The sequence below is a fragment of the Colobus angolensis genome, unplaced genomic scaffold (assembly GCF_000951035.1).
Source record: "Colobus angolensis palliatus isolate OR3802 unplaced genomic scaffold, Cang.pa_1.0 Scaffold14, whole genome shotgun sequence".
Classification (NCBI taxonomy): domain Eukaryota; kingdom Metazoa; phylum Chordata; class Mammalia; order Primates; family Cercopithecidae; genus Colobus; species Colobus angolensis.
In genome coordinates this window covers 11,108,409-11,127,064 of record NW_012114488.1, presented here as the reverse complement: position 1 = coordinate 11,127,064, position 18,656 = coordinate 11,108,409, and the positions used below count along the sequence as shown (strand labels likewise).

Below are 18,656 nucleotides of genomic sequence, written 5' to 3'. Positions count from 1 at the left end.
ACTTTGGGTAAGATGTTTAACCTCTCTGTTCTATAGCTTCCTCATCAGTAAAATAGCTCCTTTTTACCTGTGTCACTTTGGGTAAGATGTTTAACTTCTCTGTTCAACATCTTAAAATAGTGGTAATAATAAAAGCTTCCTCATCAGTAAAATAGTGATAATAATAAAAACAACCTCACGAGACCATAATAAAAATAAGTCAGTTAATGCATATAGTATGCATAGACAGGTGCCTAGCATATACTTAAATATATAATAAATGTGATCACTGTAGTTGGTCTCATTAATATTTTTATTTTCAAATTAAAAAACAAAAGAAAAATGAAAGATTCAATTGTCATAGTGGGTATCCTTCTGAAAAACGTGTCCTAAAAACAAGTGCATCCTTCTAAAATAGTACTTTTCTGACATAACTTTCCCCATTCTATTCACAACATAACCCATTTCTTAAATGGTATATAAAATTGTCATTTACCCAAATATATTTAAAATGCTTATTCTCTCTTTAAAATTAATACGTTTTATAAAGATGTGATTTAATTCAATAAAACCATGCTTTCCAAAGGAAACTAGGTGTGAATTAGAAGGCATAGTATATTACATGTATGTATCAGGCAGATACTTATTTGGGATTAGATAATTTAGAAAGTTTTAGGTTTGACTCACTCTGGTAGTTTCATAATAAAATATTTTCACTTCAAATTTAGTCCAGAAATAGAAGTAAATATAAATGACTTTCATCTGCCTCTTAGTAAGTAAATTTTTTTTACTGCTTTTTGTAAAAAAATCTTTGCCCAATTTTTCTAAGAGGAACACAAAATGCTTCTTACCTATTTTGATGATGCTGCTCAGTTCATAGAGGAGTAGCTGGTTGTCCCCTCCTGTGTCCAACCGTTGTTCTATATAGCTGTTTAGTTCATATACAACTCCCTGCATATTCGTATCTTGGTACTTTGGATTAAAAATAACAAAAATAAAAACAGAGTTTAAATAAATAAAAATTCCTTAGTCTGTAAAACATACTATTAATATATGTGACTTAATACACTAAGCTATTCATTATGTTTTTATAGCATGATTTAAATATTATAATCTATTTTATAAAAAAAGTAGATTAAAAATTAAAATTGCTATGACTATTTATTTATTTTGAGACAGGGTCTATTGCTGTTACCCAGGCTGGAATGCAGTGGCACTATCTCAGCTCACTGCAACCTCCACCTCCCAAGCAGCTGGGAATACAGGTACACACCACCACACCATGCCTGGCTAATTTTTGTATTTTTTGTAGATACAGGCTTTCACCATGTTACCCAGCCTAGTCTCGTACTCCTGAGATCAAGTGATCCCTCTGCCTCAGCCTCTCAAAGTGCTGGGATGTACAGGCATAAGTCACTGCGCCTGGATATTTAGAATTATTGCATCTGCATCTATGCAGCCTATTTATATTAAAATAGCGCTGTTACAAAGTTTAACTTTGTTTCTGAAGTTTTATATATATGAGGCAACTGGATTAGTAAAAATAATATCATAGAAGAGCTTGCTGAGTGCACCTCTGTAAGATGTTAGAAAAGGCTGCTGCAGTCGCTGCACTGGGTGAAACAAGTGTCCCGTGTGCCACTCTAATTTTCCATTCCTTTCCATCTATACGGCTCCACCTTGGTCTGCTCTCATCCCTGCCACCATAGCAAGAGTTAGACGCTTGCACTGCAGCCACTGTCCCCACAGCAGTAGCCCCACAGCATGTCCACAGCACAAGGCTTCATCATGGCACCAGTGACAACAGCAGGTGGACAGGGAGATGTCAACCCCCACCCTGCTCTAGTTCAAGCTACACTGTGTATTCTCTAGAGGAATAAAAAACAGTCCTCCAACGAAGCTCCCTGCTCCCACACTTGTCTTACTAAACCTAGTCTCAAGATAACAGGTACTGTAAACTTGAAATATAAAATTCTGTCTCTCCCTGGCTTAAAACACTCCTGGGACTTCCTACTGCACTTGGAATAATAGACAAAAATGCCTCACATGGAAACACGCCACATGCTGCAAAACATGGTTACTATCCAGCTCAGAACTTCATTTCACACCCCATTCCCTCTACCCTCACTGTCCCAACCCTGGCCATCTTTCTGCTTCTTGATCATTCAGATAACTTCCACTTCTAAAGGTCTATTACTTGCTGTTTTTCTGGAGCACTATACTCAATAAATATCTGTTGAATGAACAAATAAGTAACCAACGAGTCAATGATTGGACAAATACCACTGAACACCCAGACAATGCACTAGAGCAGGCTCTCTTCTAGTCACCAGAGACCCTAGAACAGTGAAACAATTACATCTATTGTCTTCAATAAGCTCACATTCTAGCTGGAAGGGAATCAATACGTAAATATGGCAGGTTTTTATATGAGAGCACCAGCTTGGGTTCAGTGTGCTAGCGCTAGGTTGGCTGAAATCTGTTCCCAAAAGTGGCCAATGCTCCATGAAGTTGAAACCTCAGAACTTCCCAGGTATATATTCAAAGGCTTAGCAAGATTGGAATGCTGGATTTGCCTGATGATGGGAGACCAGTTTGGCAATCCCCTGGCTATGTCCTAGGGATGCCCCCCTTCACCAAGGCCATGAGAAATACATTTACAAGGGGAGCCCTGGAATATGTGAATACATACCTGGCCCTGGTGTGGGCCAGGAATGAATGTGGGAACTGCTGCCGTATGGCTGGGTTCCTTGAATTCACCCAGAAGATGGGATATTGATGTGGCAGAGGACAAGTGGGAGCACTTCACATCCAGAGACAAGGTGGGTATTGTCAGCATAATCAACAGAAGCAAAGCTGTGGAGGAATTTGGTCACAGAAATATTCAGCACAGCTGCTTGATACCAGGTGCTACGGTTTGAACATTTCTTCCAAAGTTCACGTTTTGGAAACTTCATCCTCAACGCAACAGTGTTGAGTGGCAGGCCCTTTAAAAGGCAGAGCCTTGTGAATGGAATCATGGTGTTTGTGAATGGAATCATGGTGTTTTTGAATGGAATCATGGTGTTTGTGAATGGAATCATGGTATGATCGGGAGAGTGAATGAGTTATCACGGGAGCAGGGTCCTGATAAAAGATGACTTTGGTCCTCTTCCCTTCTCTCTCGTACATTCTCTCTTGCTCTTGTCCTTTCTGCCATGGGATGACACAGCAGTAAGGCCCTCACCAAATGAAGGCCCCTCAACCCAGGACTTCCCAGCCTCCCAAACTGTAAGAAATAAATTTCTGTTCTGTATGAGTTACCTAGTCTCAGATACTCTATTACAGCAGCACAAAATGGACTAAAACAGAAAACTGGTACCTACAAGTGGGGCTGTGGCAATAACAAATATCTAACAACGTGGAAGCAGCTTTGGAACTGGGAAATGAGTAGAGGCCAGAAGAACTTGGAGGAAATGGCTGTAAAGAGCCTAGACTGCAATCAAGGCAGCATTAAGGGAAATTCTGGTGAGGGCTTAGAAAAAAAACAACAGGTGTAGGGAGGGTTTTAACTTTCTTAGGAATTACTTAAGTGGTCACAATCAGAAAGCTGATAGAAACATGGACAATAAAGGCTATTCTGATGAGGTATTGGATGGAAATGAACAAGATGCTGGCAACTGGAGTAAAAGCCATCCTAATGAAGTCAAAAAGAACTTGACTGATCTGTAGCCATGTCCCAGGGCTATAGAGAAAGCAGAACTTAAGAGCAATGAACTCAAGTATCTGGGTGCCGTTTATCAGGACCACGGGAGAAAGACCGTAAAGCTGCTTCAGAGGTCTTGGAGGCCATCCCTCCCATCACAGGCTCAGAGCAGGGCCTTGAGGGCAAGGTTTCCAGAAAGGTGTCCATGGAACCTCAGCTTTTGCTGCCCAGGCAACTTAGAACTCTACTCCCTGCATTCCTTCACAGTGTGAGCCTGGCCACGGCTCAAGTGAGTTCAAGTGCAGCTCCTACCACACCTCCAGAGGGCACAAATAGTAAGTGACAGTGGTATCCACATAGCACTAACTGCAAACTTGCCGGCTGCATGAGCTGTGGTGCCACGGCAGCCTCTACCTAGATTTCAAAGGATGTAGTAGAGACCCTGGGGCCCACGGACAAACTTGTTGCAGCAGTGGAGCCCCCACAGAGAGCCCCCAGTAGGCCAGTGGCTAGTGGAGCCCTGAGAGCAAGGCCATCTCAGAGACTCCAAAATGTAGAGCTACCAATGCAACTCCACAATTCTGAAGAAGCTCAGGCATGAGAGACACCAACCTGTGAGAGCTGAAGTGTGGGCTGGCCCCAGCAAAGTCATAGGGGCAAGGATACTCAAGGCCTTGAGGAGCCTAATCCCCACTCCAGTGTGAGCAGAATGGGAGGAATGGAGTCAAAGAAGATTATTCTGCAGCTTTAAAACTTAATGTTGTTTTCTCTGTTGAGTTTTGGACTTTTGGGATCAGTTACCCCTTTTCTTGTCTATTTCTCCTCTTGGGAATGGGAGTGTAAATCCTATGCCTGTTCTACCATTGAATTTTGGAAGTAGATGACTTGTTTTGATTTCACAGGCTCAAAGCGGGAGGTTTGTTTCAGGACGAATTGTTCCTTGAGTCTCACTCATACTGGATTTAGATGAGACTCTGGACTGATGCTGTACAAGTTAAGAACTTTGAGGCCATTGGGATGTAATTACTGCATACTACATGTTAAAAGGACATGAATTTTGGTGGCTGGGGTGGAATGCTATGGTTTAAATGTATCTCCCAAAGTTTGTTTTAAATAATTCCCAATGCAACAGTATGGAGAGGTGGAACCGTAAGAGGTGATTAGGACATGATGGCCCTGTCTTCATAAACAGATTAATACCATTACTGGGGGAGTGAGTTAGTTATCTCAGCAGTGGGTTTCTGAATAAAAGGATGAGTTTGGCCACCTTCCTCTCTCTCTAAAGCGTGATCTCTTGCCCTTCCACCTTCTGCCATGGGATGATGCAGCAGGAAGGTCCTTGCCAGATGCAGGCACCTTGACCTTGAGCTTCTCTGTCTCCAGAACTGTAAGAAATAAATTTATTTTATTTATAAATTTCCTAGTCTGTAGTATTCTGGTATAGCAACACAAAACAAAGACAACAGTGTCCCTGGAACTGAACAGGGCAGCCTACCGACATACTTTTTTTCATTTGTTTAAACAGAAATGTTGTGGCTTAAATGAACAAAAATCTGACTTGATGACCACAAGAGAAAGTCAGAATACTTCACTGAATTCCCAGACATGAGCCAATTCGCAGGCCCAGAACTCCTTAAATAAGGAAAGAGAAAGCAAGGTCCCCTTAAAGAAGAATCCTACTATGCTGCCAAAAATTTATAGCATAGATCTTCCGCCTACCTTTCCCAAAGAGGTCTGCAGCCATTTACCTGGGTGACTGAATATTATGGGGGCATGAAGAATTACTAGACTTGGGGAACCACTGGACATCAGCTCTACCCTGACATTAGTTCTTTATGATTATTATTATTTTGAGATAGGGTCTAGCTCTGTTGCCCAGGCTGGAATGCAATGCAGTACTAATTATTAAGAGACCCAAACTCCACTGAGGTATACCAATCAAAAGGGGCTCATGGAGATCAGGTAATCAGTGAAGCTTTAGCTCAAGGTTTGTCTCAAAAATGAGCCACAATGGGTTCTCAAACACATCCTCTGGTGATTGCAGTTTGGGAATACACTTCTGGAACAGACATACTCAGCAGGAGACAGAACTCCACACTGAAAGATCCCCATGCAGCAAGGGACTGAAGAAGTGAGACTTGCAGAAATCTGAGGGAAGAGCTTCCCAAGTAAAGAGAACAGGATAAATCAATTAATTACTATGACCCAAAGCAGCAAAACAGAAACCTGCCAAGCAATTCTTAAGCTGCATTTCAAACTCCAAAAACTACTAACTGCTACTATTAGGCTTTTACCTGTGGTAGCCACTCCCTGTTCTCTTCCCAAGCATGGAGAGCCTGGGCTGTGGAAGAGGTTCTCTCAGGTGTGTGTATTCCCTTCTCACATCTGCTGCCTTCCTGGGCGGTGCCTAACATTTCTGAGGGCTGGTTCCCCCTTCCTTTAGCCTTGTGGGTCCTACTTGCTTCGTTGCACACTTAACTATGATAAGTCATTGGTCTCCAACTCAGTTTTGTGACTTTTTGTTGCTAAAGTGTAATCTTAACAGCCAAAACTTCTCAGTTATTTTCTAGCTCCAAAGTTTTGTCCAAGTCTTGCTCTTACCCAGGTACCTGTTGATAGGTATTTACATGATTATAGAATTTACATAAAAATCAGGAACACCTGAAATTCTAACGACTCTAAAATATGACAACGTTGTTTGAGGTCACCAAAACTTATGTTATTTTCTTTATCATCTGTAAGCAGACCCTATTCGAGCTATTTCAAGTTCTGAATAACTCCAGATAAAATATTCTACTTTATCACACCCTCTCTTCCTGACTTATTCCACTTATTCCAACCACTAGTTCTGTATTTTCTTTATCCCATAGTCTTTTAAAGGAGCTTCTATGAGAATGAAGTTAGCCTAAAAGAAAGCTGAGCCAAACGATAGTGAGAGACCTAAGTCGTAATGATAGACTTTGAACACCTAGATCCAGCCACGCAAAAGCTTCATGTTTAAAAATCACTAGATATTTCTTTTAAATAAACCAATACGTTCTCTGAATTCTTCATTTTTCACGTGGAAGAAAGGAGCATTAGCCAGCTTAAGGGGAGTTTTTAGTCATTCAGTCCCTACACAAATGATACACGGCTGACTCCTTCCTCTTAGCATAGAATTCTGAGAACAGGCTCTTTAATAATGACCTGTGTGCAGGGCTGAGATTAATAACCAGCTGTTCTCCAACTCTTTTGGGCAGGAAATGGGTTGTTACAAACAAATGAGAACAAGAAGACATTCTGGGAATTGGACAGTTTATCATGAGATTTCATTTCACATCTCTGGGCTTTAGTTTTCTCATTTGTCTAATGAGAAGGCTGAATTATACTGTCTGTAAAATACTTTCCCTTTCCAACACTAACTTTCTAAGATAAGCTATGACCTAGGTTTTAAGTTTTTTTCTTGTTTATATTAAGCTCCAAATTCTAATATTTAATCTAATAGAATATGTTAGCACATCCTGTTTCCTTTTGTTTCTCATTATAACTGCAAACATAACAGCAAAATGTTTTTACTGTAATTACTATTTTATATTGACATATTAACTCAGATATTAAAGGTCTATCTACATAGTTAACAAATCACTCAAACCATAATATACTGTAAAATATAAAATTATATGCAAATGTACAAGAGTAAGCAAAATTGTTATTTGGTTGTTAGCCTTGTGGTCATTCTATTATTTATCAGGACTGTTATGAAAGGCAAAGCTGAGAAGACAAATTACGTCAATGTCAAATCACATACTTCTAAGACACTTCTATGGAAACCCCATGATAAAGGAATCAATCAATATTAGATTGAGTAAACATGAATTCTATGGCTTGACTAATAACAACCACAATAAGCATACTAATAAAGATGTTAAGAACTTGTATTTTTACAGCATTTTTAACTTCATAAAGTCCTTTCATGCCTTTCCTAAGAGACCCTACAACAAGTTTATACTGGGCGTCACTGCAGCATTCATAATGCGAGACGAGTCAAAATTCCAAAGTAGAGTAAGTTGGGAGCTACACAATTTCCGAATCAAATTGGACACCACCATCTTCATATTCTGTTTCATGCTGATCTCATGCAGTACTTGTGTTTTATTTGAGCAACCACCAAAAACACAGTTTCACAAAGATAAGACCTTAAGGAAAGAACTGTAGTGATCTAATATTAAAACTCAACTATGTCAAGCTAACATTGAAACTGAACTACATCAGTTTCTGTCCAACATATGCCACTGTGTTTCCCATGACATTTTAATATATCCTGAATGTTATCCTTGCATATTTGCTGTGCTGCCTCGGGGTATTTGGAACACAGTTTGGGAACCAGGGGAAAGCCACTCTCTTGTCTAGGGGAAAACAATATTTTACAGAATAAAATGGTAATGAACAAATCAGTGTTAATCATTGGTTCAGAAAGAAGGTAAAAGCTGGTTTAACCGGGAGGACAAATGTTCCCATACCTGCTAAAATGAATTAGCTATGTAAACATACGTTAGACAGCCACTTAGCCAAAAAAGTTTGGAGGCAATTCAATAATCACATGGAAACTGTGACCCCTGTTAGTCCCGAGAGTCTGTGATTCTATGAGGTGGCAACAACATATCTTGAAGGCCAACAATAAACAAGAAGTCATAATGAGACAAACGTTAAATTGGATTAATATTTAACAGCATAAAAAGGAGCTCCTCAGTTTCCAATATAAACTTCAATGCTGGAAAAATATCTTCTTCTCATCATTCTTTATATTATTCCTTTGTTTCTTTTTATATTGTTTACAATGTTTTATTTTGACATAATTTCGATCTTACAGAAAACTGCAAGAATAGTACAAGAAACACTTTGTACATCTTTTATCCAGAACTGTAGACTGTATCTCTGTCCCCCCCTTAAAATTCCTATGCTGAAATCTTAACCCCCACTGTGATGCAATCAGGAGGTGGGAGCTTCAGGGGAGTGATTAGGTCAGGAGAACAGAGCCCTCATGAATGGGATTAGGGACTGGACACTTCCACCCTGTGAGGACACTGCAAGAAGACAGCTGCCTAGTATCAGGAAGAGGTCCTCAGCAGACCCTGGATCTGCCGTCACCTTGACTGATCTTGAACTTCACAGCTTCCAGAACTGTAAATTTCTGAAGTTTATTAAGCCACCCGGTCTATGGGACTTTGTGACAGCAGCTAAATTAGGACACTAAGATTTACCAATAATTTGATTTGTCTAATTTGCCTCAGCATTCTATCAGTAAATTGTATCTATCAATCTTTCTGTCCACACATGCACACACACACACTTACACGTTTTATAAATATGTTGTAATATTTAAGAGCAAGTTGGTGTGCCCCTTTATTCCGAAACACTTCAGTGTGCATTTCTCAAGTAAAAGAACATTCCCCTACAAGTTAAATACAGTTGCCATGATCAGAAAATTTAACATTTCTACAACAATATTAGCTAAATAAAAACACACATTCACAGTTCACCTGTTGTCCCAAAAATGTCCTATAAAGGATCATTATCCCTCACCCGTCTAAGTTCAAATCCTAGATCATATATGCTACTTAGGCATCACATTTCTTTAGCATCTTTCAACATAGAACAGTTCCTCAGCCTGTCTTTGTGTTTCCTGAACTTGAAACTTTTGAAGAATACAGGCCAATTTTGTTTGTCTGATGTTTTCTCAAGATGAGATTGAGGTTCTGGATTTTTTTCAGCGAAACAATGAAGTGATGAAGCTAGAAAGCCATAATCTGAAGAAGAGTGAGCCTGCCTGGCTGCCTCCCTGACTTCTCCCATATGAACATGGAATCAAAGACTTATCTTACACAAAAGGGCATGATCCACGATTACTGTCATTTAATTTGATGCTGAAATTGGCCCAGATTTGGTGAGCAGAAACTCCTTCAAGACAGCGCCTGTATCCTTTTGACACATCCTAACGATTCCTTCAACACTTCCTTACCTTTTTGTCACATACTTTGCCAGCCCTTGAATCAGCCATTTCTAATCCAAAGAAATCCCAGTTCCCTTTACTAGAAAATGGTATTTAAAATCCAAGAGTTGGAGCTATATCACACTGCTGTCAATACTTCTAATGCATTAGATATAGATATAGATAGATATGAAAGGACCTCAATACATACATACATATACACACACACACAAACACACACATAGGTATGTATAACCTGATAACTGTCATTCTGTATGTATTTGTCTACTTACATATACATATATTAAGAGAGATGAAAAACCATGACTCACTCTGATACCTCCGGTTCCAACCAAACACTACAATGTATATTCCACTATTCCCTATTTCTGTATTTGTAATTACCTCACCCAACATGTGAAATCTGGCTGCCAATATCCTTAATATACTTATATATTTTCTCAAGTCTAGAATACACAGAGGTAGTTTTAGAGATGCTAAGCCATACCACTTCAAATAGTAAAAGTATTAATTATATTTTAATATTTTTTAGTTTTTTAGGTAAAATTTACAGACACTGAAATATACAAATCTTAAAGGTACAAGTGCATAAATCCTTGTAACATACATCCTACCAAAGAGAACCCTTCATCTCTTCATAAAGTCCCTCCCATAGTCCTTTCTAATCAATCCCTATCCTCAAGGCAGCCAGTCTTTTTGACTTTTTCCCACCATAGATGAGTTTTGCCAGCTCTTGGAATTATTTGTAAATGGAATCATACAGTATGTACTCTTTTTGAAACTAGTAGGCCTTACAAAACCTAAAAAGTTAGCACCAGGTGGCCCTAGATAGGGTCCCACCCTGCCTAGATAGGGTCCCACCCTGCCTCGATAGTGTTCCACCCTGATAGGGTCCCACCCTGCCAATTCCGGGAAACAACCTCATGAGGTCCCACCCTGCCAATTCCAGGGGTCTCACCCTGCCTCGAAGTTCCCGGAATTATCAACTCCAGGAAAGAGCCTCATAAGGTTCTGCTCTAACCAATTAAACCAAGACCCCTTGCTCAGGCTATAGCTAGACCCAATCATTTTACGCCTTAAGCTTTGTTTGAATTTCGCGCCATAAGCTGTGTTTGAACTTGTGTTAGCCTATATAAACAGCCTGTAACAAGCAGTCAGGGTCCCAGGACCAACTTAGAGCTTGGGACCCTAGCGCGCTAGTAATAAATAACTCTCTGCTGTGAACTTCGTGTCGGTGATCCTTCGCGACGACCCCTGCCCAGGAGGGAATCGAGAGTTCGGTTCCAACATTTTGAACCTGCTACATTGGCTCAACAGAATGTCGGGGCAATTCAGCCATGGTGCTGTGTGCTTCAGTAGTGTGTTCCTTTCCATTACTGGTAGTATTCTCTTGTATTAACGTACTACAACTTGTTTATCTGTCGCACTATTGCTGGATATTTGGAATGTTTGTTTCCAGTTTTGAGCTATTATGAATAAAGCCTGCTATGAACATTCTTACAGAAGTCTTTTTTGTGAACACAGGTTTTCAGTTATGTTTGGCAAATATCAGAGTAAAATTCCTGGGTTGCAAGAGAAATCAATGTTTAACTTTACAAGAAGGTGCCCCCCTTTTTTTCCATGCTTTATATTCTTAAGAATAGAGTTATTAAAATGATTTAGGCATTTTAAAGGAAAAGAAGTTAAAAATAAAGGTGATCTATATCACACAAACAGCACAGGCTAAAAATCCTAACTATTCTGTAATGAGCGATTATAATGACCAGAGAAGGAAATCTGTGAGCTACACAGGCATGTGTGGAAAAGCTTGGGGGTAACACAGAGGAGGTCACTGATTCTTTGCAAATGCTTCCTTTAAAAAGCTTTAAAATCCTAAACAGCATATAAAGGACCAGTAGATATTCATCCTGCCTATCCTAGCACCATGGGGAAAAGAGAAAAAGCAGCCACCTTCACTTGTTCTACAGTGTAACTGAGCACAGAAGAAATGCTACATAGAGCTGTTTCAAAGGATTACAGGAGAGTAAGTAAGGCACTGTATTAGTTCCTTCTCACGCTGCTAAGAAGACATACCCAAGACTGGGTAATTTATAAAGAAAAGAGGTTTAGTTGACTTATAGTTCCACATGACTGGGGAGGCCTCAGGAAACTTACAATCATAGTGGAAGGTACCACGCCACAGAGCGGCAGGAGAGATAATGAGTGCTGAGCAAAGGGGGGAAGCCCCTTACAAAACCATCAAATCTTGTGAGAACTCACTCACTATCATGAGAACAGGGGGAAATCGCCCCCATGATTCAATTATCTCCATCTGGTCATGTCCTTGACACATGGGGATTATTACAATTCAATGAACTCTGCCTGTGTTCTAGAAATGCAACAACAAAGCCGCAAGCACATCACATCTGTTTTCGGCATAGTTTACTGAACATTTTAAGCCCATTGTTGAAATGTACTGCCCTCAAAAAATATTCCTTTCAAAATTAGTACTTGGCATGGTGGCTCATGCCTGCCATCCCACTTTCTATGCCTGGTGAAGATGCTATGAACGTTTGTTGACATGATGACAAAGGATTTAGAATATTCTATAAACTTAGTTGATAAGGCAGAGACAGGGCTTGAAAGGATGAACCCCAATGTTCTACTGTGGGCAAAATGCTTTCAAACAGCATTGCATGCTGCAGAGAAATCGTCTATGAAAAGAAGAGTCTGCTGAGGTGGCAAACTTTATTTTTGCCTTATTTTTAAAAGTTGCCACAGCCACCCCAACCTTCAGCAACCACAACGCTGATACATCAGAAGCCATTTACATCTAGGCAAGAATCTCCCCCAGCAAAAAGACTACAACTTGCCGATGACTCGGACAATCATTAGCATTTTTTAGCAATAAAGCCACACATAAGTTTATTTATTATTTTTTTGTTTTTTGAGACAGGATCTCACTCTGTTGCCCAAGCTGGAGTGCAGAGGCACAGTCTTGGCTCACTGCAATCTCTGCTTCCCGGGATCAAGCAGTTCTCCTGCCCTGCCTCAGCCTCCCAAGTAATTGGAATTACAGGTGCCTGCCACCATGCTGGGCTAATTTTTTTTTTTTTTTTTTTTTAGTAGAGATGGGGTTTCACCATGTTGGCCAGGCTGGTCTTGAACTCCTGACCTTGTGATCCTCCTGCCTCGGCCTCCCAAAGCACTGGGATTATAGGCATGAGCCACTGCACCCGGGCATTATTTTTCCTTAGTGAATGCACATTGCATTTTTAGACATAATATTATTACACACTTTATAGGCTACGGTAGAGTATAAACATAACTTTACATGCACTGAGAAACCAAAAAATTATTGTGACTCACTTTATTGTGATATTTGCTTTATTGGAGCAGTCTGAAACTGAACCCACAATACCTTCTAGATATGACTATATGTAAGGTTTTTAACAAATATTTATTTAGCAATGTGTCAAGCATTATCAGGTAAGGCTACTATTCTCATGGAGTTTAAATCCTATTGGGGGAGGGGAACAGATGAACAAGTAATTATCAACTTGTGAAAATGCCTATGACCAAAAAAGTATCTGATGCCTTTGCTGCCACCTTTAACAAACCACAATCTAGGTGTGATTGGATTTTGTGCATATCTACTCCATTACTGGAAAACTACTGTATTCTTTTTTACACAATGAGGAAATGCTCCCCAAATAACCTTTAAACAGCCCTTGAATTTATGAACTAGGACTACCATCTTTATGGGCCTAAAGCAGCTCCTCTGTTGTACCAGATTTCAAAATCTCTAGTCTAGCATAGACTTGCGGCTGCCAAGAATGGTGTGGCAAAACAGGTGGCAATTTAAAGTCTTGTGAAAGAGGAATGTGTTTAGTTCCCACTTTTAACATTTTTATCATAATCGTTTGATATCATTTTTTAGACAAAATGACTCCTTGCCTACTAGCATAGTGAGTAATAAGATATGCATCTTCTATGTATCATCAGCATCACTTAATTATCATTGAATTGGGAACGGACTTTAAAAGACAAATGGTTCACGTCTGTAATCTATTGTTAAGATTATGGATTTTGCCTTAAGTACAAACAGATCACTGTCTTTAGCAAGCATTCCCTAGTATTTAAAGGATCAATATGAACTATTTCCATACAGCAGGATATTGTATTCAATTCGGTAGAGAAGTGTTTTACACTAATACGCTCAGGAAGCCAACGTGCTTAGGAGTGATGCTCCACACGGGTTTCTGAGGTTGCTAGGCTGCAGTTCATAAGGAGTAGCAAAGCTCCTGAAAAGAAATTTAGCCTAAAACAACCCATCCATAATTTATGCTAAGAGTTTTTCTCCCAGCTTTCACAGAACACGAATATGCATGCCTGAAGATATTTCAGCTTGTGTAATAAGGTGAATATGGACTTTTCTTGCAGGCTTCCTGTGGGGTTCTTCTTCATGAAGAATGAGTGATTTTCCATCTGGGTGAGAAGTTACTACTGGGCTCTTTGATTTTCAAAATTCAAAATGTCAGAATTTCACTTTACGTTACTGGAACACCGTATCTGTCAGCTGGTTCCCCTGTCTGCCTCCTGTGTTGATAATCAACAAGATAGGATACCTGCCTGCACTCCAGGTATTTGTTTATAACTATCATTTTGGACCATTCAAAGCCTAGCACTTAGCCAAAGCCCGATTTTAAGAAACTTCTATTTGGGGAGCTGGAAAGAGACACACTTTCTATCCACTCCTCCACATGCTTTCACTGCTACCCTTGGGTCACATCATGTTAGCCCTGTGGTTGTCAGCTGGAGAGAGTGAGGGCACTGGTGTTTAGTCCATGTTTGCTGCTACAAAGGAATACCTGAGGCTAGGTCATTTATAAATACAAAAGGTTTATTTGGCTCACGGATCTGCTGGTGAGGGCTTCCGGCTGCTTCCACTCCTGGAGGAAGCAAAGGGGAACCAGTGTGTGCAGATAGCACATGACCAGAGAGGAAGCAAGAGAGGGAGTGGAGTTTCAACAGGAGACTCCTTAGGGCCAAAACAAACCATATACAAACCATAGCAATAGGTAACAAGAACGGACTCCAGGTAATTCCAACTTATGTCTACTCTAATCCAGCCTTCTGTATGGTCAACCACACTTTGAACACTGAACCACATTGTAATACTATGCCTTTGAAACTTACTGAAAATTGCTGTAAATCAGAAATGTAAACTTATTTGCATTTTCATAAAATCCAGGATTAAAAACCTTGCCCTGAAAAAGACTGATCGGTATCCTTCCCTTAGAGGATAAGGAAATCAACTTTGGTTTACACTTTACCTGATTAAACATTAAAAGCCAGATTTGCCACTCATTCATAGAAAAGTATTACCTCTTACAAATTGTTGTCTTTCTAGTTCTTCCTCTGTTGTATTTGGTTATGCTTCTTTTTCTGGTAAATGAAACTAGTAGGCCTTACAAAACCTAAAAAGTTAGCACCAGGTGGCCCTAGATAGGGTCCCACCCTGCCTAGATAGGGTCCCACCCTGCCTCGATAGTGTTCCCTGCCAATTCCGGGAAACAACCTCATGAGGTCCCACCCTGCCAATTCCAGGGGTCTCACCCTGCCTCAAAGTTCCCGGAATTATCAACTCCAGGAAAGAACCTCATAAGGTCCTGCTCTAACCAATTAAACCAAGACCCCTTGCTCAGGCTATAGCTAGACCCAATCATTTTACGCCTTAAGCTTTGTTTGAATTTCGCGCCATAAGCTGTGTTTGAACTTGTGTTAGCATATATAAACAGCCTGTAACAAGCAGTCGGGGTCCCAGGACCAACTTAGAGCTTGGGACCCTAGCGCGCTAGTAATAAATAACTCTCTGCTGTGAACCTCGTGTCGGTGATCCTTCGCGACGACCCCTGCCCAGGAGGGAATCGAGAGTTCGGTTCCAACAGTAATCAAGTAGAAAACCTCTTTTTAAACGGTATAGTAAGAAAGGCAATGGAAAGTGAGTAAATGGTAATTAGTTGTGAAGGAACAGGTCGAGCTGCAATAGGGAGGATCTGGGAGGCTGACAGGGCCTCTTGAAGCCCTTAAAGACTCTCTTTAGGCCATCCTCCTCTCTCTGTCCCACAGCATCATCAAACTTTCTCTGTCTACTGAATCATTTCCACAAACACATAAACATGCTGTCATTTATCCCATATTTTAAGAGAAAAACACTAAAACAAAACCAGGGCTTTTTGTTGCCTCTTTATGACTCTCCTATATATTTACCACCCATTTCTCTCCTCTCTTTTCAGGTAAAACTCCATAAAACAATTGTATCTGTTGCTGCCTACAATTTCTCTTCTCTCACAAACTCCAGTTGCTCCAAGAAAACAGCTTTCACTGAGGTCACCAGTGACCCCACACTGCCAAACCCAAAGACCAGCTCTCAGTCTTCCTTTTCCTTAAAACTCCAGCACCATTTGACATAGTTGATTGCTCTATTTTATTTTAAATAATTTTTTATTTAAAAGAAACATACACCCCTGATTCTCTTCCCACCTCTTGGATAACTGTTTTCAGTCTTCCTTTCTAGTTCTTCCTCCCTTAGAAGTCTCAGACTTCTAAATGTCATGTTCCAGGGTTGAGCCACACTCACTGGTCAAGTGATCTCATCTGGGTTCACGACTTTAGCTACTATCTGTATGCGGATGGTTCTTAAATCATCATATTACTAATGATCTCAAATTTATATCTCTAACCCAGAACGTTTACCAAAACTCCAGTCTCATATATACAACTTACTACTTAACATCTCCCATCTGGAAATCTATTAGGCATCTCCAACTTAGCACATTCAAAACTGATTGTCTGCCAGGAACCGCCCCCTGAACACACACCCTGACCTGTCCGTCCTGCAGGCCCTCCCACGGAGGGCCTCCCAGCCTTCCAACGACTCAGGCAAAACCCTGATGCCTCCTTTCTTCTTTCTTTTTTAATAGCACACATCTGGATTCATCAATAATTCTTGCTAGCCCTCCCTTCAAAATAAACACAGAATTCTACCAAACCCAAGCATTTTCCCCTACCTCCATTACCACCAGCCTGCTCCAATCTCTTATTAGACTTACTACACTAGCTTTCTATTTGCCAATCACCCTTGGCAATGAAAAATTATTCTTTTAAAGCATTGTTGAATTCATTTACTTAGGATTTCTGAACTTTTGTTTGTGCTAATAAAACTGGTTAACAGTCTCTTAATTTAATTTTTTTTCTCTTTTGTTTAATGCTCTAACTTTTGTGTCAAAAATAATATTCCCTTTTGAGATGAGCTATTTTCCTAGCTTTTAGAGTGCACAATTCATATAATGTAGAAATTTCTCCTCTTTAATGTTTGGTGGAATTATTCAGCAAAAGCTTTCGGGCCTCGGATCATTTTAGGTGGTCTTTTCCTAATTTTTTCAGTATGTTCCGGTTTCTTAACTCTTCTTCAATTCTGATAATTTGTAATTTCCTAAAATTGGCCATTTCATATAAATTTGCAATTATATTAGTATATAATATTTGCTATTCTCTATTTAACTATTGATAACCTCCCTGGTGTCCATATTTATATTCTCTTTCTCATTCCTAATGCCTATATTTTCTTTTTTCTTAAATAGATTGCCAAAGTCAATCTATTTTATGGAATTGATGTATTTAAAGAACTATCTTTCGCATTATTAATCAAGTCTATATTTTAAATTTCGCTCCATTAATTTCTTCTCATATTTCATTAATTCATCCCCTGTGCTTTTTAAATTTGTTTTGGGTTTTCTAATAAATAATTGTAAGGACATAAATTTTAATCTTATTCTGGCTCTGCCTCTCAGGTTTGGTAGACTTTATCCCCATTTTACATTTGGGTTTAAAAAGCCATTTTTCAAAAGGTCTTTCAGATTAGAATGGCAAAGTAAGAATTCAAATCTAAGTGTCATTTATATTACACCAGAGAAGTTCTTTTGAATGTATGACACACAGAAGAAATAGAGATGCATTCTCGTAAAAGGAAATACGACTAGTTAACATACAGAAGTATGTGTATTTGCTTTAAATAAAAACATTAAAACAGTGTCACACCATTTACATGTGAAAAGATATGTAATTGTTATTTTAATGGGACTAGGATGAAACCTTCAACTGTAACAGTAATTTAGTTAAACCAACTTAACAGTGTGTGTTAAATGTCATAAATTAGTCATGTCCTTTGACCTAGTAACACTGGATCCTAGCATTGTTCTTTAGGAAATATTTCACAAGAATAAAACTGCTATATACATAAATATAACCAGTCTATGAAAAATTAAAAACAATCTAAAGGTCTACCAATAGAATGAAAAAGTAAAACATCATCACACAGAAACTCAATGGGCATTTTTAGTCACTAAAGATAATTTTAGACTGCATAAAATCATGAAATGCTTATGGCACAGTAAAAACCAGAAATCAAAATAATATGTGTATTGTAATTATTACCAAGTAAATATATGCATGTGAAGAAGACACTAGAAATAAACATTCCCAACTGATATAATTGACTGGATTAGAATGATTTCAATATATCTCAGAGGCATAGTCCTTATCTCTTGAAAATGCAAGCAGAAATGATTTCAACTGAATAAAAGTAGCTTTAGACAAAGCTGATAGGAACAGGATCCAAGAGCTGGTGTTGGAAGTAGTCTTCAAAAGGTAAATTCCAGTGTGATGCTCAACCCCAAATACAAAAATAAGAAGAGAGTTAATGGAAAGACATTTTGATATACAGAATAACAAAACAACAAGGGCTCATATCACATAACCTCAGTCTTCTCAAAAATATAGAGGCCACTATAATTACGAATGATGGAGACAAGGTTAGAGCTGACAATTAAGTGGAGAGAAAAAAATCTAGAACACCTGCCATGTAAAGAAATCTCGCGGCCAGGCGCCGTGGCTCAAGCCTGTAATCCCAGCACTTTGGGAGGCGGAGACGGGCAGATCACAAGGTCAGGAGATCGAGAC

The 18,656-nt window shown here is 39.4% G+C and overlaps 1 protein-coding gene across 3 annotated transcripts in view; it reads right to left on the bottom strand.

Annotated features, from left to right (window-relative positions):
- The window catches only part of PDE10A (phosphodiesterase 10A), a 339,233-nt gene that overhangs the window by 115,850 nt on the left and 204,727 nt on the right, over nt 1-18,656 (bottom strand). For 2 of the 3 annotated variants that reach the window (XM_011934966.1, XM_011934965.1), the window contains one exon: nt 831-951. In XM_011934966.1, the coding sequence (XP_011790356.1) occupies nt 831-951 (121 nt within the window). Of the gene's footprint in view, nt 1-830; nt 952-4,931; nt 5,050-18,656 lie in introns of all 3 variants that reach the window. The other variant, XM_011934967.1, reaches the window with a different exon arrangement.